The sequence below is a fragment of the Pseudochaenichthys georgianus genome, chromosome 18 (assembly GCF_902827115.2).
Source record: "Pseudochaenichthys georgianus chromosome 18, fPseGeo1.2, whole genome shotgun sequence".
NCBI lineage: Eukaryota > Metazoa > Chordata > Actinopteri > Perciformes > Channichthyidae > Pseudochaenichthys > Pseudochaenichthys georgianus.
Genome location: NC_047520.1, coordinates 21536102 through 21557195, shown reverse-complemented (window position 1 = coordinate 21557195; position 21094 = coordinate 21536102). Strand labels below are relative to the sequence as shown.

Genomic DNA, 21094 nt, shown 5'->3' with positions numbered 1-21094 from the left:
TCCTAATCTACGATGCATACTAGCTATAAACGTCTTTCAATTATGAATTGGGCTACATATTTTATTTTTTAATTATAACTTACATAGCCTAGTGTTGACCCAACTCCTCGTCATATATGTCATAATTTCAACTTTAAAATGTTCAATACTTAGGTTTTACCGGGAAGTCCCGGCTGTAGGCTCCAGTGTGTTTAGTGCTAATCTTTATATGTTCGTCTATGGTGCTTATTAGCATTTACATGCTAAGCTAAAGTGGTGGGAATGCTAATCGTGTGAAATCAAAAGTTAAGAATTTGACGTATTTTCTAAAAAATATTGACGCAGTATGGCATGATGTTGACATTAAAAGTCGACATTTTGATCTATTAATCAAAATATGTTGAAGTCAACATTTCAAATTAGCTCAATATGTGGATTTTTCACATACTTTGACTTGTTAGGTCAGAACAATTACTTTTTGTGATAATTGTGTTCTAGTAAATGCTTTGAGTAACAAGGTCAAATGATTGACTTTGTATTTCAATTCAATATAGAATAACATCACACATTTTGACTTTGTAGTTATTTATTCAAAAAGTAACTTTTATCTCATAATTTTAACCTGGTAACATTTATTTATTTGTGTTGGAAATGTGCTCACTTTATACTTTTAGCTTTAAACTTATCACATCCATTTTACACATTATAAATCTGTTCTGTGACTTGGATAATAAATAAACAAGTGTATTGTGTGCATATTGATTTTTGACCAAATGAAACCATATTATTTGCAGGCCTATTGACCTGAGCCAGGTGAATCCATGGATGTATTAACATAACAATGTCAGGCAATCACTGCTAAACAATGACATGAATAGTTTTACATTGAGTTCCCCCCTTCTTGCATCTAATGTGTCCAATGAAAGCCCAATCCCAGTCATGTATCCTCTTATTTTCTTAAGAATGGCATGTAACAGATCAGTTTTTGATTTCGTGAGACCACCCAGTGAGCAAATATTCTCTGGAGATGAACCACTGCTTTTTGACTGAATGAAGACATACTGTCCTACCTCCACTGCAGACAAGGTTACAAGAAACCTGCTCCAGTGCAGAGCCTCTTATGGCTCAGTCAACTGTGACCATGTGTTCTTATCTAACACACCTCCTCAGATCGCATTACGTTTTATTTGAGTTCTTTATTACTTGCAGATACAAAAACAACAACAACCACAAGTCCTCAAGCATATAGGATGTAGCAGGGTCACCTAATGTGGCTCCTTCTCAACAGTGCATGGTCTTCCTGGTCTTCTCTAATCATTAGAAAAAGGCCTCGCTTAGCTATTCTCAAAACTAAAGGCCACCTACTTTAGAAAGAACAAAGGCAAAGTAAGGCAACAAAGAGCTAGCAAGAAAGAAGCTGTCAATAAGCAGAAGTGGACAATGTTACACGGTAACTATCCTAAATAAAACAATCACTTCCAAGGCTTCAGTCATGGACAGGTTCCTAATGGTACAAGTTGATATTTACACGCCTGAATGGTGTATTCTGGTCACCTCCTCACTTTGGCTTCAAAGCATCTGCATGTAAGTTAATGAGAGTTGAATAGTAAGTGCGCAATTGGCTGCCAATCAAAACACAAACTAAGGATGAATGAATGCTTACAATCTATCAAACAAGGCAGAATGTGTTATTCTGGTCCTGGTCAAATAAAAACAGAGTGAAATGTTCACGTCATCAGTTCAAACCCGATATGTGACGCTTAACTCGAGTGTGAAGTCAAAGATGTTGCTGAAAGCTGGCTGAACTGGACCTCTGGATGAAGACACTGGTCAAAAGTCTCACAAACAAAAGTGAGGTTTATCGGCTGTCTGTTCACAGTGTGTCCTGCAGAGAGTCCTCCTCCAACCGCCAGCATGTCTAGAGAGACTTGCGCTGGCGCTTCATGAAGGACATGGAGTAGTCCCCGGTGGGGGTGCTCTTCTGCCTCTTCATCTGGACCTGGGACTGGGCGGTGAGCTGCAGCTTGATGGCGCTGGAGTTCACCTTGGCAGCACACAGCAGCCCCTTCATCCCCTTCATCTTCTCACTCTGGAAGGTGACCACAGGCCCGGCGGGGGAGGGGGAGGAGGGCGAAGAGTCCGGGCTGGGGGGCTTTCCTTCTGCGTCTATGCCCCGAAGGCCCTGGGAGGAGCGGCGGCGGCCCCCTCCGTCTCCCACCTTCTTGGGCTGGGCTGCTGGGGGTGTTTGTGTCATTAGCTGGCTGGAGGGGGAGGTGGGGGGGACAGCAGAAGGGCTGGAGCCCTGCTCATCCAGCTTGGACTCCCTCCTGGGGCCCCGCCTGCGGCCCTCCCGGGGGTCGTCGCTGGACATGTCGTCATCATCATTCTGGGGCTCAGGCTCCTTCGTGATGATCGTCACTCTCTGGCGCACCTTTGGGATCAGCGCAGACATGTCAGACATGAGATGTGCCGCATGCCGCTCACGACCGACAGCACTCGTCCGTTTGCATTTCAGATTATTACTACAACAAACAGCATTTACATGTCACATTCTGTTCTTGCTTATCTTCCGTTCCGTTCCATTTTAAATGTATATAATAAACTTAATTGATATAGCACCTTCCATGCTTTACATAGACGAGATTCATAGGAATAACAATGAGTAATAACGAACGAGGAACAACAAAAACAAGTTATAAAAAAAGAACACTGAAAGAGTTGGATCACAAAACACTAAAAGATGAACAGGGATACCACTCAAATAGAAGATAGGTCTTTAATGTACTTGTAAAACTTCCAGTAGTTTGTTGTGCTCAGACCCAATGGGAGGCTGCTCCACACTTATGGGCCATGAAAAGAGAAAGAAGCCTCACCAGATTTTTTGTGAAATACTTGAGGTACTTCCAAGAGAAAGGCATTGGACTCCTCCTGGACAGACTCTTGAGTATACTTGGTCAATCACAACATTCCCTGCAATATTTAGCTGACTGTATTTTATTTGACATGTATAAAGTTCACCTCATCTGCATTACTCGCACATTGGTTTTGCAACATAATCTCGCACCATTTTATTTCTACTCTGTTTCTTTTTGCATTATGTTTATTGTTTAAAAAAAAAAAAGAAGTGTTTTATGTCATATATATATATATATTCATGTTGCATTGTTGGAGGAGTCTGGGATCTACACTGTAGCTACTCTGCGTATGAAAATAAAGCCTGTGAATCTTTAACTTCAAAGCGATGAGCAGGGTTCCTCACCTGAGATTCAAAGCGGCTCAGAGACTGGACCAGGTAGGTGGCCCAGCCCACATGGAGGACCGGCGTGGGGCTGCCCTCCTCCCATTTGCAGATGCCATCGTAGAAACACAGCAGGTGGGCAAAGCATTCTGGGTCCTGAAGTGCAGAGAAAGCGGCTGCCTGCTTCGGGAGATCCTGAAACCAGAGTAATAACGGTTAGTTATACAGAACACGGTATACAGGATGTGTCACTCAGCACCCATCTTCTCCTGGGGGGTGTACTGCGAAGCAGGATTTTCGCTTAGCCGGCTTTCCGGTCATCCGAAGCTGGTTCTCTTTTTAGCAGGCTAGATCTCCATGGTAATATATGCTAAGCAGCTAACCTGGTCGGGAGCAGGTTAGGTTGCAGGCTAAGAGCTCAACTCAGTGAAAGCACCGCCTGCTGACCAATCAGAGCTCAGTGTGCGGAGTTTAAAGCGATCAAGTCAGATTACAGGAGAAAGGAAATACAGAAAAACTGCCGTCGCAGGAAAGACGGCCGGCAAAAATCACCGACTGTGTGAACGTGAACATGAATAGAATATCACAATCTGACTATTATAACATTAGCGTTAAGAAAGCTTACTTAAATATCGGCCACAACATAAGTAACCGGATCAGAGTACATTAAGTACAGTCTGCGGCATATCACTCCCATCATATATCTCCTGATCTGAGTCAGCTGAGCCGTATCTGGCCGTGCAACACTCACAGTGTCACAGACTGGATGAAGAAGTATTATTTTAAGCAACACATAAGTTGACGAAACACTCGAGACAAATGTAATTGAAGTCAGATCGTGTTTTAGACGGGCAGTGATATCATAAACCTGTTAATGTACACATTCAAACACTTGTTCTGTTCCCAGCTGTGTTCACCTTGCAGGTGCAGCTCTGAGGCTCTGATCCTGATCAAGTGTTTAAGTCATGGATGTTTAAAGTTTAACTTCTTCATTTTTGACTAGTATTAAAGTTCACTTTTCATTCAGGAAGTATGACGCTGCGCTGTCAGTACGCTTCTCCATGTTTGTGATTGGTCGAATGCTCCAGATACCACCCCTCTCATGTGAACGCGCACCTAACTAGATAGGACACGGCTGGCTTGAGCGATCCACTTGATAACCAGCGTCGTAGTACAGTTTAGCGAGAGCGCGTATGTTTTGGATTAGGCCAACCGGCTAACTCAAACATATCCAGGTTAGGTTGAACCAGCTTCGTAGCATAGGCCCCAGGTGTCAACATGTGATCTTAATGAAACGCAAACATGTATTGCATTTGAATGTTGACATCAGCCATAACTGTTACGGACATGTTGACTATGTTTTATATCAAGGACTCTCACATTGGGGTCCATAGCAATCTGCCATGGGGGACTGTAAAAGGTTCTAAGACTTACTGGTTTAAATGATAGATAAATTAGAATACTCTAATAGACCAAGGACAGAAACATAGTGTACTAAATACATAAATAAAATGGTGCATAGTAGCTTTAAATTAAAAGTAAAATATATCCTGTGAGGTAGTGTAAATAGGCTACATTATGTACAGTATGTGCACATTTTCCCTTATAATGATATTTTTGTTCAGAAAAACATTTAAGTTATCAACAAATATTTTGAAATGGTTGTATTTTAAATGTGAATGACTTTCTATTCTAGTTCTATGTCATTTGACACACCGTAACCAGAGTCCATATTGTATGTAGCCTTAGTGATGCAGAAATCTCCATTATGCAAACACTACCTATGCTAGGCTGCAGATATCATTATCCAGATCATAAACTAATCTGAGGAGGAGGGGGGGGGGGGGGTCTTATTCTCAAGTGAAAACAGACCAGATCGGACATTTTGATCTTCTGGATTGCAGCTCTCGTCTGGGGGGGAATACTTGCCTTGTCAGCGCCGTCTCCCCCCTCTCCCCCCTCCCCGGTGCTCTCTGCAGCAGAAGATGTCTCCTTCAGCAGGGTGGGGATAACGTCATTGGCGATGTCAAAGAACTCCTTGTAGATCTCCTCGTCTTCACGGAAGTAGTTATACCTGCGAGGGTGGGTGAGAGGAAATAGATTTTTTAAATAACAACAGGGAGGAAGTCAGAACATATCCTGTGATGTCTTTGACCTGTAACAGGGCATACTTCAAAAAAGTTCAAACTAAAGACGTGAAATAAACTGGAGCAATCATTTAGAGCAGTGATTCTCAAATGGGGGTACGCGGACCCCTAGGGGTACGTTGGGGTACTGCAGGGGGTACGTGATATTTACAAAAAAACTTTAATTAAAAAAATACCATGCATGATTACAAAAATAATCTTAGTACAATAAGTTAAATAGAAAACACAATTTTATATAAAACATTCCTAGAACCACCTCATATAAACATGTCAAATGTGTGTATTGTATAGTTTTGCATAATATATAATTTTGTTCATTGGTTTGTTAAACTTCAATTGAAAAACTCCTTGGAAAAATCTGTTTACATTTTTTTTGTTATGTTATTATTTTTCATGCATAAAATTAAAATATCCTTAGTTTGTTGTAATGCATGCATGAAGGAGTAAATACATCACACACTGAGGGAACATCACTATATTGGAATTATTTGCATAGGGTTTTTCAATCAAAAATGTTCGGGGTCAGTCAGGGGGTACTTGGCTGAGAAGATGTTTCAAAGGGGGTACATGACTGAAAAAAGTTTGAGAAGCACTGATTTAGAGGATATAGTTAACAGTAGGGATGTAACGATATATCGAATATCGCGGTAAATAAATGTCTCAATACCGTCGTGAGACTGACAAAATATATCGCAGTTTTTTTTAAAAACCTTTATTCAACCAGATGGTCCATTGAGATCATCAATCTCTTTTTCAAGGGAGACCTGTCCAACATGGCAGCAAGTAGGTTACAACATGAACATAAAACAGATAACACAAAAGGACATGGTATTTACAGGGCTACATGTACACAGTACACACCTAGAGACATTGACAAGTACCAACAGTATATTTATATCTCTGTCAATAAGCCTCACCTTCTTGGCAAACACTGTATTGTTTTTGAATGGCGGAGAGACGATGCACAGTTTGACCCACTGCTGACCCATGGCCAAAGCATGTCTCTCTGTCCCAGCAACATCAGTACCAGCAAGAGAGTTGTTTCCACAGCAGGGGGTTTTGCAAACGCCCAAACATCCCAGCTTCTACCTGGAAATGTGGACGTGCTCATATTCCTAAAAGATAACCTTGATGACGCTGAGTGAGTGAGTTAGAGTTATGACGCTGAGTGAGTGAGTTAGAGTTGAGTTACTTGAAAAACTAAAGTGAAACTTGATTTATTCTATTGCAGGGTCTGATTATTATATAATGCTGTACAAATCAGATAAATAAATAATTGAAGTAAAAAAAAAATTCACATTTTTTTTCTTTATTTTTCAATATCGCGATAAATATCGTACCGTGGACTTTGTATCGCGATATTATCGTACCGTGAGTTTTTGGTATCGTTACATCCCTAGTTAACAGGAAAAATACATCTTTCATTTTCTTTCTCTTCTATTGATTCATCAATAATTATGTTTTAATGTTGTATACCTCACCCATTTCTCATCAAAGATAAAAACATGATTTCTAATTCATAGATATTTATTTTACAAAATCTTCCCATTCAGAGTTTATAGTTAATCTTTTACTCAACTTCTTGTTTTTGCTACTATTATTACTAGAAATAAGCAATAATCTTTATTATGATTGGATGTGGTGTTTTCTTTCCAAGTAAGAGGGTTTTTATTAAGAGCCAAAAGTACAGACAGTTCTGTTATAGAGTTTCCCCCGAAGCAACTAAACGCTTTACATGACCACAATATGAAATGATAGTTCGCCTTCGCTCATTTTGAAGTTACATTTTCTTTGTACTCATCTAAAACATTGATTTATAATAGTCAACGTTTATTAAACAGGTTGATTATTTAACGCATTTCAACAGTGTAGACAAGTGAACTTTGAGCATATTTGACCTACAAAGAATCCTCTGTTTTTGACACACTGTGTCCCGAGTGAAGAACAATGGGAGCAGGAAGAAGGAAGCTGATGTATGGGGGGGGAATGTGTGATGGGTCACTGGAGTTATTTTTAGCCGTGGCTCATGAACAGCGTGTCTAAAGGGAGGAGAGGTTGGATGCTTCCTGTCTCACCACACCTTCTATGGGATTCTGCCTGCGGGGAGGGACGGAGTGAGAACCACAAGAGTGCTCAATCTGAGCCAGAGTGAGAACCACAAGAGTGCTCAATCTGAGCCAGAGTGAGAACCACAAGAGTGCTCAATCTGAGCCAGAGTGAGAACCACAAGAGTGCTCAATCTGAGCCAGAGTGAGAACCACAAGAGTGCTCAATCTGAGCCAGAGTGAGAACCACAAGAGTGCTCAATCTGAACCAGAGTGAGAACCACAAGAGTGCTCAATCTGAGCCAGAGTGAGAACCACAAGAGTGCTCAATCTGAGCCAGAGTGAGAACCACAAGAGTGCTCAATCTGAGCCAGAGTGAGAACCACAAGAGTGCTCAATCTGAGCCAGTGAGAGCTCATCCCTCACATCACCTAGCTTTGGCAGGAGATGGCTGATAAATGCATTTTTTCCTTTATTTATTTAGTTTCAAGAAGTAATATCCCATCAAGGGGGAACAAGCTTTGCATTGAATGCCACCTTGTGTTCAACTGATGAAACTACAGCTAAAGAGGCAGTGCTGACGGATGGCGACCTTATTATCATTTGCAACAATATAGCCCTGCTGTAAACATCAGCATTTCAAACAGATTGCTTAATGCCCCTTTCACAATAAAAGTAGGCTAACAACTATTTAATTCACCACATTTAAAACCAAACAATGCCATAAATCTCTCCTCTTTGAACGTTATTTAGGTGCCCGACCAGAGGCACATAAACAGCATCTTGTATTCAGTACGGTTAGCTTTGCTTGCTTTGGAAATGTATGTATACATGGAAAAATAGAAATGATCTACAATTATTCAAGAAATGAAGAAGTAATGTCAAGAAAGCAGCTGCCACAGAGCTTGGAAACAAACAGACTCATTTTAGATCATGAGACATATTGCCTTGCTTTTGAAGCCAAGGCAGAACGTATAAAAGTTAGCGCTGAGCTTCAGTCTGCAATGTTCAAAACAACAGATAAAGCCAGACATCTAGGTGTAGTCATGGACTCTGACCTGAGTTTCAACAGTCACATTAAAACAGTTACTAAATCAGCCTACTATCACCTAAAGAACATATCTAGGATTAAAAGACTAATGTCACAGCAGGATTTGGAAAAACGTGTCCATGCTTTTATCTTCAGTAGACTGGACTACTGCAATGGTGTCTTCACAGGTCTCACTAAAACATCTATTAGGAAGCTGCAGCTGATTCAGAACGCCGCTGCTCGAGTCCTCACTAACACTAAGAAAGTGGATCACATCACTCCTGTTCTGAAGTCTTTACACTGGCTTCCTGTGTGTCAAAGAATAGATTTCTAAATACTGCTGCTGGTTTATAAAGCACTGAATGGTTTAGGCCCAAAATACATTTCTGACCTCCTGCTAAATGATGAACCATCCAGATCTCTCAGGTCTTCAGGGACTGGTCAGCTTTCTGTCCCCAGAGTCAGAAACTCTGACTACTTTTAAATCCAGCAAGAAGACTTTTTGTTGCTGCTTTTAATTGAACTATTCACATCTTAAACTGCACTGTAACTTTTATTATCTTTCCTTTTTATCTTTGCTTTTAAATGAGTGTTTTTAGATATTATTTTATAATATATTTCTTAATGTCTTTCATTTTTGTAAAGCACTTTGAATTGCCTTGTGTTGAAGTGTGCTAAATAAACTTTCCTTGCCTTACAGGAGGAATATTGTGTTATTATTAGGGCTGTCAAACGATTAAAATGTTTAATCAGAATAATCACAGCTTAAAAATTAATTACCGTACTTTTCGGACTATAAGCCGCGACTTTTTTCCTCATTTTTTTTGTACAGCTAACGGACACTAGGGAACCTCCTAAATCTATGGATTGTACAGGTACAAGTAACCACCTTTAACACGATGGGCTCTAGGACCGGTCCACGCCCGCCACCTTTAAGCGGCGGGCTACATCCATGGGCTCCAGCAGGAAAAGCTGGAGGCCGGAAAAGAGTGAGACAGGTAGCGCGCCAAAGTAAAAGTGGAACCGAGAGACAGAACGAGAGCAAGACAGACGGACAATGTAGCTGCTGCAGCTTATATGCAGGTGCGCTTTATAGTCCGAAAAGTACGGTAATCATGATTAATCATCACCATTCGAACTATGTCCAAAATATGCCATTTCTTTATGTATATTGTTGTGGGAATGGAAAGATAAATGAAAGAAGGCGGATATATCCATTTAACATACAGTATCTATGTTTATTATAACATTGTTCTGTGTGTCAAAATGAAAGACAACCCACACACCTATCAATCATCAAACCGTGGGGTCTTAATTCATTACGTGTTGATTTCTATCAACGGGGAGTACTTCAGGAAAGTCGACAGAGGGGGGGGGGGGGGGGGGGGCTAGTGGAGTACTTCGTGACCACAGTGTGAACGTTGTGATCAGCTGTTTTAGCGCAGTTCTCCAGTGAGGGGGGGGGAGTCTCCCTCCGCAGCCGGTTGGCGTAGTTTTGGCACAGTTCCGTTGTACAGACCGACGTTAACAGCAGCCCTGTCTGTGCACACGGAGACCGACTCTGTCGTCCGGTGATCTAACCGCCTTCTGGAAAAGCTTCACAAGTACGTCGGTACGCAAATGCACTTTGTGACACAAGTGACGGTACGCATTTCAGATTACGCACATAACCTGCGTACCAGTTATGTGCACTCCTGTACTATAGCAAGAGTATTCTCCGTCGGGACTTCCTGCAACAACACCACGCCGTTATCTTGATTCTGATTGGCCAGAAGACATTATCAAAGATGTTCTATTGAGAAGACGATCACTACGTGACAAAAGTTTTCAAAACCGTGGCTACTGAAATCAATCTTACTAACTGCTGTCTGTGCAATTTACTCCGCGAGTTGGCAGACTTTATTTTGCTTACTTTAACATCATTTTTCATGGTGGGGCTGGTATGGGTGTAGCCTACCCCAGCCATACCCTGGCGCTGCCACTGGTGGCACGTATGGGGCGGGCCATTCTGCACATGCGTTAAATGCGTTAAATATTTTAACGCAATTAATTCAAAAAATTACCGCCATTAACGCAATAATTTAATTTATTATCCGTTTTGTTGTCTTAGGAAACGGCTATTTCAACATTGACAGAATCATGATGATCATGTTTTATCATGCTTTCATTACGAATTCTGCCTTTTTCGTTATTCCCATTTCTACTAGTTGTTTTTAGATGTGACGGAGCATAGAGATTGTTCGGTTGTCTATGTTGTTTTGGAACGTGTCACAACATATCCCTTGTATTTTATCTGCAAACCAGATCTTCCTACTATACAAAGAAATGACCTGAATCCTCACAGATTGTAAATTTGACCTCACATCACCATTTGAGCAAGACGCCTATTCATTCAGGATTTAACCAGGAGTTAAGCAGCGGTGACTCACTCTTGCATGACCTGTGCTGCCTCGGACCAGCACTTCAGAGCCTCCCGCACATCCCGGTGTCTGTAGTGGAAGCCAGCCAGGTACATGTAAGGGTAGATGTGCTCGTTGTTGTAGAACTTCTGAGCCGAGCCGACAGCCTGAGAGAGGGAGAGCCCAGAAACACAGGAGGAATCACACATCCTGATCTTTGAAGATGGACAATACTCTCAATTCTTAGTCATATTTGTGTCAAGTAAAGGCAGAAAAGTATGATGATATTTTTGCATTTATCTTTGAAGGAAACCATTTGAAACCCCATAGTAGTTGGTGATCAGATTTAGTTACTGAGAAATGGAGATGTTTTCTAAATGTATAGCTCAACATTTTGGGATGCATTGGAGCCTAAAAAACATGTCCTCACATCGTACAAGTCGTCCTTGTTTTTCTTATTTACCTTGAGGTGGATTTGCAGGGGGCTCTCCTTGTCTGGGATTGGCTCCTGATCTTCGAGGTCTGCCAGAGTGCCCATGGCCATAGGATACCTGCACCACCGACAGGAAAAGGAGGGGGGTGTGGAATTTAGCAAGTTTACACATCGACTCTTCACAGTGTGTAGAAACTGTTAGACTTCAGAGACATTTCGTTCCTGACTAACTTCCCAAACTCTCACCTGTCCAGGTCGCCTCGATCGTACAGCAACCATAAGAGTTTCTGTGTTCAGGGAGAAAGAAAAATAAAGAAATCAGTAAGAGCAACAGAAGTGGTTCATGAAAAAAAAAAAAAAAAGTTAGTGAAGGGCAAATAGTGGCCCCTCCATTTACCTGTCCCAGGCCTTCATTAGAAACATGACTGGTTTTTATAGAATGTCTTAGCATAGTTTAGCTTTTTTTTTTATGTCGCGTGTCTGAATAGGGAATATTTATAGGGGTGAAATATATATCTTTTTTTTTTTTTTTTAAATGTATGTTGATAATTTGGTATTATCTCATTTAATAATTTTTTAGAGCAGGTTAACTTTTTAATGTAATGTAATTAAACCCCTACTAGGGGTGTAACGGTTCACAGAAGTCACGGTTCGGGTCGTACCTCGCTTTGGGGGTCACGGTTCGGTACGGGTTCGGTACAACAAGAAAAAGCAAAAAAAGTCCTAAATGCATAATTCCAGGTTTGTTGTTATTTATTTTTGAACAGTAGTGCAAGTTTCAGTCTCAAAATAAGGAACTCTGACATTTTGAATAATTAACTGTATTAAACAGTTAAAAACAAACCATAAATAGTACCACACACACAGATGGCCATATTATCTATAATGGCTGATGTCAAACAAAAAGGGTTCATCAAGCTGTAAAACTAAAAAGAATGTCTTACATCATAAATAATAAGAAAGTGTTTCCAGAGCGCAAAGTCGTTGAAAAACATAAGCCAAAAGCTTCCGTTATTTATTTTGGTCTCACTGCTTTCATGTCTATTGGCTTCTTAAAAACAGCGGGGATCAGCTGTTGAACAGCTGTTGTCTTTTGCCGGGCTCCAGTGATTGGCAAATCTGGGTGATGCCTTCTGATATGATTTAGCATGTTTGGCGTGTTCCATTAGCATACCGCACCGCTGTAGAACAACGCCGACACACCGTCCTCGTCCGATCCACCACTCGCACAGCTCATCGTTGTTGTAGTCCACAGGGAACCCGAAATGTTCCGACACAGCTGATTTAAAAGAAGCAGGTGGGTTCTAGCTCCTGTGTGTTATCTGAACTCGCCATACTAACTTTTCTTCTTCTTGTATTTTGTTCGTTTTGTTGTTGTTTCTTCTTGTTCTTCATTTGTTGTTTAAGGGCGGCTGGCAAACAGCTTTTAGGCGCAATACCGCCCCCTGGATTATAAATAGTGTAGTGGATGCTGCCCTGAAGGACAGACTTTTTTCCCACTCGTAAAAAAAAGTCGTATTCGCCGTGTGACTGCATGTGCCGAACCGTGACGAATACGGATACCGTTACACCCCTAACCCCTACCCATTAAGTATAAATACAATTATACAACAACATTTGACGTGATACGAGTATGAAGGAATTAGTGCTATGGAAATGTGCCATATACTGAATTTCCTAGGACAAATATTCAGAGTTTATGTCGAAATCCAGGTGTTACAGCTGCGTGTTTCTATTATTTCTTGATTTAAAAAAAGCCTTAATTCTGATTAGGGATAACATTTTCCAAACTATACATAACTGAAATTGAGGAATACATAAACATTGAAAATGTAAGATGGCCTGCCGAGATACATTTTATAATGGAATCACTTCACATAAAAATGTTTAAGAAGAATATGGAAAAAGACAGCCAAACTAAGTTGTTAAAAATAAATACTACTCAAATGGTCTAATTCAGTATTCTCAAAGAGAAAATAATGGACATTTTAATTCCTTCATTCCAAGAAGCCAATTCTACAATTTTGGTTGGCTCTGATATTTAGGTCATTGCTTCCTCCAGCATCTACTGTGAAAGTGAGAATTGTGGTGTGTTCAGGGAGATTAAAAGAGCAGATATGCATCACCCCACAGTGCGAGGTGTGTTTCACCTGTTGGAGCTGCAGGAGCTCGGAGCTGTCCGTGTGGAGGTCCAGGGACGGGTTGATGGCACAGACCATGAAGGCCACCTCCATGTTCCTGTCACATTTCATGTAGGAGCCCTTCAGGTACAGCCAGCTCTGAGGACACACACACAGAAGGTTACAGAAAGTTAGTCAGAAATACATTTGTATTACTCGTCTTAATGTTTACATTTCTTGTATAAATCTATGGGGGGCTACATTCATCTTTATTTTGATAGCTTAAAGTGGACCTATCGTGCTATATTTGAAACATATTGTAGGGCCATACCTATATAAAACATGTCTGTGAAGTTTTGTTTTCAAAATACCAAACAGATCATGCATTTTAGCCATGCCTCATTTCGCTCCATTTGCTCTTTTCCAGCCCTGTTTTTGAAAGGGCTGATTCTGCTTTTGTGGCAGACTACAGCGCTACCTACAGGCCTGGCATATGTACTACAGCGTCTCCAGCGCTTTCGAGCGGTCTCCCGTTCCCCTGATAGGTGGAGAGTTGCCCGTATAGGCGGAGCTCCCCTTTTCTGACGTCAGAAAAATTCAAATAATAATCAGCTCCGTTGCAGCCCCGTTTTTAGAGAACGTATGGAGGAAAAGAGAGAGGGTTGTGTTTTCCCCGACACACCGGGGACACATATTCATGTATAAAAGACGTACAAAAGTGCATTTTGCATGATAGGTCCCCTTTAAATAAAAAGGAGCAACAATAATTACGATGGGACATTAAATTATCAACATCTCATTCACTTCCTGTAAAAAAAAACTGATCTGCTACACTGACTGATTAATTACCAAGCGGTTCAAACATGAGTCACATTGCCTGGCTTAGACATTAGATAGTTTTGGTGACATAAAACTGAGTCATCAGTGCTAAATACAGCCACCAGGGGAAATTCAAATCAAGTTGCTGTAAGCACATGCTGTATTTTACTGAATATGATGTCATAAACGATCATTTCTTGTTTCACAAAGAGCTGTCCAAGGAATATATATAATAATTACTATGTGAATTCTTTAACACTTGTGTCGTCTTCCTATCAACTTTTGTCCTTCGGGTTTGAGTATTTAAAAAGCATATAGTATAAATAATGACCTGTATTTCTGAGTTAAAAAAGGAAATAATGTTGAATGATCTTACAAAATTGTCCCCAAAAGAATGAACATGCTATACATTTGAATAAAACCAAATGAAAGCGATAATTATTCTAAAAATAAAATAAAGGTAGAATACAAGTGAACATGTATTTTTTCTGGCACTCCCATAAAATAAACCTTTATCCTGAGATGAAAATATTTGGGTCAAATTTGACTCGAGGGAAGGTTAAATGTTTCATCATTATCAGGTAAGAGACAGTGATACACCTCACCTTCTCACTGACTCCTGCTGTGACGGTTTGTCCTCGTCGGTCCTCGTTACCCTTCCCGTGCCAGGTCACCTCGGCCGTTTCTTCCCCGTTTTTGCAAAAAATTACCCAGGCGTGGTCCTCAGACAGCGCCAGGTGGACGTCCTTTAGACCCAGAACCTGGCAGGCTGCCACCACTGCGAAGGCCACACCGGAGCTGTCCAGTTTGGTACCTGTTTCAATTTTTAAAAAAAAGTTATTTTAAGCCTTTAAAAACATCTTCATAAAACAAATGTTTAAGTAATACTTAAGAAGTTATGCCACCAATGTGCAATAATGTAAAAAACTAAAACAAACTTATGTGCAATATGTACCTAGTTAAAATTATAATAATTACTCGCTGCCTTCTTCGCTTTACAATCTTAATATGTAACAATAATCTGTAAGTAAGTACTATGTGCAATATATCATTTTACCTCCGTTATCTAGCTTCTACCAGATAACAATTCTACATGTTACATTTTAATTTATTTAAAAAATACTGCTACTACTTTTTTACCGAATGTGTATATATGGAATTGTAATAATTACATTTTTTGACTCCATCTTCACTTTTGCTGTAACAATGTACATTTCCCTCATGTGTGAATTCTGATTCTGATTCCTACCTGTGATGAGACTGAAGAGAGACTGGATGTGGGCCCGGTCTTTGAAGTAAGAACGACTTAGACTGTTCCAGATCACATCCGACACTTTCTTTACCAGTTCCCTGCTGGACCCTGAACCCGTCCTCCGGTACTGGGAGAGGTCCACCGCTCCACGGATCTGGGCCGTGAAACGCTCGTACAGTGCAGAGATCATGCCCAGTTCCACAGTGGGGAAGCAGGAGTTGGGACAGTCCGCCTCCAGTGGTTCAAACCGGACCCCTGGCACGTTGATGGGGACGACCCGGTTCACAGCTAGGAAATGCTCGACAAATCCCAGGACCAGGGAGAGAAGGGCGAGGTCTGGCTCTGGCTTGTGGAGCTCAGAATCAAACAGCTGAACCACGCCATCGATCCCCCGCAGGGGGAAGTGCTTCTTCTGGGTTGAGTGCAAACCCATGATGTTCCAAAGTCAGTCCACTCAGATGCTCTCCTCACCTGCAGAACTGAATATGACACAGCTGTTAGTTCAACTCCAGCTCAGCACTGGCCATGCTAGTTTTTTAGCAAACATTTGTGAAATAGTGCATTTATTGGGAACTATTTTCAGTTGTGGCTTGAACCACATTGAGTTTGTATTTGCTGTAGGATGTGTATGTGGGATTGAGTCCAAATAATTAACAGTATGTGCTTTCATGGTAATAAAGGGCCATGTCACAGTTTAACAGAGTGGCTTATTGATGTGTTAAAAACAGGGCCGGTTTAGGGCGCGAGATCTGGGGGGCGCTGCGCTGACAGCTCTGGGAGGGAAACAAACTTTTTGGACCTGAATTTTCGGCCTTGATGTAACAACATTCATAATTATGTAAATGTAACACCCTTTTCACCCCGGTTACACGTTTCATTTGCCCTGTACGATGGGCTCTGCAAGTGAAAGTGAAAGTGGGGGATGTTGGCTTATCAGGCGCCCGCAGCTCACAGCCAAAGTGCGAGTGAACGTGGGAGAGAGAGAGAGAGAGAGAGGAGAGAGAGAGAGAGAGAGAGAGAGAGAGAGAGAGAGAGAGAGAGAGAGAGAGAGAGAGAGAGAGAGAGAGAGAGAGAGAGAGAGAGAGAGAGAGAGAGAGAGGAGAGCACCGGAGCTTTTGTTATTAGCTGGTGAGAGGCTCAGTGAGGTAGATAGTTCACTTTAGTCCAAGTTATCCGAGTGGGTCTCAAACGTTTTGTTATATGTAAACACATATTTCCAAGGCACTCCTTTATTAATCTTTGGATAAACAGGTTTGAAAGCATTCTAATGTACACTAAAGGACAGTAAACCAAAAATATCCTTTAAAACTGGAGATAAAAAAATATGCATGAATAAATAAATGTTAACTAGGTAAAATAAGATATGAATAAACAAATCAAATACGTTACATGTATTTGTTATTGGCTATGGTAGGTTATTGGTTATGTTCACATACTTATTTGATTATTAAAATGTAAACCGATCTTTTTCATATGGGTGTTTAGTAGGGGTGTAACGGTTCACAAACATTTCGGTTCGGTACGTACCTCGGTTTTTAGGTCACGGTTCGGTACGGTACATTTTCGGTACAGCAGAAAAAGATTATCACAAAACAAACTATTAGTTTTGGGTTTTTAATTATTAAACTGTGAATAATGTATTCACTCAAATAAATATAAAATATAATAAAACAAACATTAAGGTGCAGCTTTTCGATGAACTGAAATAATCTGTATTTGAACTGTACTGTACTAGTACCTAAGCAGCCAGTTTGACATTAGGACTTGCTTGTCATTGTATTTTCATGTTTGTTTAAAGAAAGATGAACTTGTCCACATTGCTTGCCGAAAGGGCAGATCTGCTGGCACTAGCAATGTCTCCTGCTGTGGAGAACACCCTCTCACTAGGGACAGAGGTAGTAGATAGCCAGGTAGTGCTTTGTTAACATGGCAACATAAGGATATTTGGCGTTTGTAATAGCTTTGGCTCGGTCTGAACTCTCTGCGAGTGGTGGAGGCTTAAATGCTAGCGGGAGTTGGGTTTGCACTTCAGTCTTTTTTCTTTTGGTACCGGTGATATTCACGTTCGGTGATGCCTTTTCAAATGAGTGTGCAAGTTTGATGTATTGCCAACCGCGTAACCAATTTTAGTTGAACAATGCTGACAAACAGCTTTGGTTCGGTCCACCAGTCTTTGTCCGTCATCCTTGTACGTAACTGCGAAACCAAAATGTTCCCAAACCGGAGACTTCTATGATGCTGGAGGATTTTTGAGCTCAACTTTATCTGCGTTCGCCGTTTCGACAGTTCCTCAAATTACTGACTAAATCTGAACACATCCCTGTGACCAACTCTCATAGTATGCCTCTCGTCCAATGAAATTACTTGCTCGCTCTATGACGCGTTGAACCCAATGTGAGCAAATTACTCTGAATGCTGCGACACAGGACCTGAGATTACTTCCAAGAAGTTGTTCACGTTCTCAATTTTTTACGTTTAACATTATATTCGTTAACCGAAGAGCCCGTACCGAATAATTTCTGTATGGGTACGTGTACAGTTACACCCCTAGTGTTTACAGTTGTACCCCCTAGATCAGGTCTCTAGTAATTGTGTGCTCAAAGTGCACCAGATTGAAGCATTTTACTTTAACATTTTCAAAAAAAAATCTTCCTGGGGGGGCATACCCCCGGACCCCCTAGAGCAGTGGTTCTCAACTGGTCAGGCCTCGGGACCCACTTTTTACTTGGTCAAAAAATCACGACCCAACATTTTGAAGCACTCAAATCTATTCAACAAAAAAATCGTGCTGTAATATACACTTTTCAGCATAAAAAATAATTAAAGTGAAGTACGGTGCATATATCAATTCACAGAACTAAAGTATGCTTTTAAAAAAGGTTTATGAGATGATGGAATCAAAGCTGAACTGTATAAAAAAGGCACGCATGCTGAAAACCCAACCCCAGCAGGGGGATCTGGGGGGATTCTCCCCCAGGAGATTTTTAGAAATACTAACAAACTATGCATTCTGGTACACTCTGAGAAGAAAATAAATAAATCTATTACTACCTGACATATTAATAATATTGTATGCCATTGTTTGTTTTTCACTTTGTTCTGACAGCTTGCTGCTCCTCACAGAGAGAACAGCAAAGAGGAGAGAGTCTGTGTGAATTACTTTGTGGGTTAGGGTAGATAGCCCCCATTGTTCTGTGACCTGTCAATCATCAAACCGGGGGTCGTATTTCATTATTTGTTCATTTGTATCTGAAGTTGTACCCATGGATATATAAAGAATAGTTCTACCCCAAAGTTATTCTCCGTGGGGACTTCCGGCAACAATCTTGATTCTGATTGGCCAGAAGACTCGAAAAAACATCAGCAAAGATGTTTTATTGTGAAGATGATCACTACGTGACTACTGGTCTCTGGTACTTCCAGTCCAACGCCGACTGCATGCACAGCGTTAGAAAATTGGGCCTTCAAAATTCCAATTTTTTTTTCTTCACTCACACATCCGCGACCCACTCGAAACGGGTCCACGACCGACTTTTGGGTCGCGACCGACCTGTTGAGAACCACTGCCCTAGAGGATGTGACGTCCATTCCCCAATTCAAACATGTTCATACGATACTGAATACATTTGAAGCCTTTTTGATGTATATTACCTATGTCAATACATTTCTGTTTGTTGTGTATTCGTCTTTTGTAGAGATTGTTCATGTATTCTTTATATAGCCTATTCTATTGTGTATTCCTTGGATACTCTATCGATCTTTATCTTTTCTACTGCAAAATCTCGCCTAGGGCAGCAAATTGGCTAGAACCGGCCCTGGTTAAAAATAATAATATTTGAAAACAATGGTGATCTATGGTACAGAGGAACAGGCTAAATACAGGTAATCATTCAATACTTAGTGAGGCACATTCATTGTTTGCTCGGGTCAACACATGGGATATGTTAAACATTAAATATAAAAACATTTCAGACTTTCTATGTAACTGTTGCTTTGCCAGTTATTACTTATAATACTATAAAATGTATTCTTGGGAATACGTTAAAAATGCACAAAAGGCTGAAAATACACGACCACAGATCTATAAAAAGGCAATATTGCTGTAAAAAAATGTAAAAGCCTATTAGTATTTATCAATGATGTTGTCATATATTATATGAATCTACTATAAACACTTATCTGCATGTATACACATTCTGTTAATAATGTGAGCAATAATTATGATAATAACAATGTTTTTCTACCTGCTGCAGACACAGAGCTAGACACTGACCCAGGGATGAGCAGCTTTGGTTGCATAATGCTGGTTACATCAACGCAGCTAACATGGGCTATATGGGGCTTTGGTGGGCGGGGCACTCCTACTGCTACAGATGTAGCCACATTCAATTCAAAGCTACAAAAGGATGCTCTTCTACGTTCTTTCTTCCGATTAATGCTTCGAAAGGTCCAAGCATGACCAGAAACGCAGTAGTACTGCAGTATTTACTACCGACCAGGAATACTCTGTTACCGATAGATTCATTCATTTGCAAGCCGGGTGTACTGATCCAGGCTAACTAGCTAACTAACTAAGTTAAGTAAACGTTAGCTAACCATTTATGCTTGCTACTATTGTTAGTTTGCTGAATGGATTTCTTGTAAGATAAAGTACACAAATGTACCAAACCAGAAAGCGGGCCACACACTGTGACAAACAGCTCAGGAGCAGCTGGATGAATGACGGCTGTTGTCAGAAGCTGCTAACAAGCTAACGAGCTGCTAGTTAGCTAAACTCACCACTTTTGGATAACGCGTATACCCCTAGGACTCTAGCGAAATACATCATCACAACCTGCCGCAATACTGACTTGCTCTAAACTCTCAGTAACTGAGAAATAAACCATGTGTGATAACATACCCGTATTCTCACCGCCTCATCCACATGTTTTTGTTTGTGTCCCCCTTCTTTTGCCGCGCAGTTCAGTCTGCCTGAAATTCACTTGCAGTGTGTTGCCAGTCTCTACGTTTGCGTAACGGAGTAGATCTTATAACAATATGGCGGACGCTGCCAATAGCGGTCGAGCGCTGATAGACCCATCCCTATGGTTGTAGATCTTAAGCACTGCGCACACAGTTTCCCATTGTGTATCCTGGGAAATGTAGTTCATAATGTGTTGTTCGTAGACTCTGCCAGCAGAAGGCGGCAGGGAGCCGTCATGTCATATATTGCTACAAAATGGAACAAAGGTAACCATTGCATAATGGAAAACAAGCTACAGTAAAATCCACACAATTTGGACCCTTATAAAAGTGTACCCATAGCCGTTAAATCGTTACATCTTCATAATTTAAAAGCAATATAATCAACGTGGTTCAACGTGGACATGTGTTACAAATAGCTCATACAAACTCTAGTTAATGTATTCAACCCATCCACCTTTATCCCACATTTATTACACACTCATATTTTGGTATTATTTATTCAAATTCGAATAATGTAGCCTCTCAAATCTAAAATAGCTAAATGCAAAATCCCACATTTGTTCAGAGCAGGTATAACTGTGTTCAGGAATATTCCTCGTGCTGCCTTCAAGTGCTGTGGGGTATTTCTACATCGTACGTGAACTTTACAACAAAATTAGATATATTT

General features: G+C 40.8%; 1 protein-coding gene across 1 annotated transcript; it reads right to left on the bottom strand.

The window, feature by feature from the left end:
- Nucleotides 1-564: 564 nt before the first annotated feature.
- Nucleotides 565-20509, bottom strand: men1 (multiple endocrine neoplasia I). Its single transcript, XM_034106454.2, has 10 exons — nt 20363-20509; nt 15460-15941; nt 14816-15024; nt 13422-13550; nt 11518-11558; nt 11302-11389; nt 10869-11005; nt 5147-5291; nt 3239-3412; nt 565-2410 (listed from the first exon to the last, which is right to left on the bottom strand). The coding sequence occupies exons 2-10, from the start codon at nt 15893-15895 to the stop codon at nt 1898-1900; spliced, it is 1872 nt and encodes a 623-aa protein (XP_033962345.1). The 5' UTR covers nt 15896-15941; nt 20363-20509; the 3' UTR covers nt 565-1897.
- Between the last annotated feature and the right edge of the window lie 585 nt (nt 20510-21094).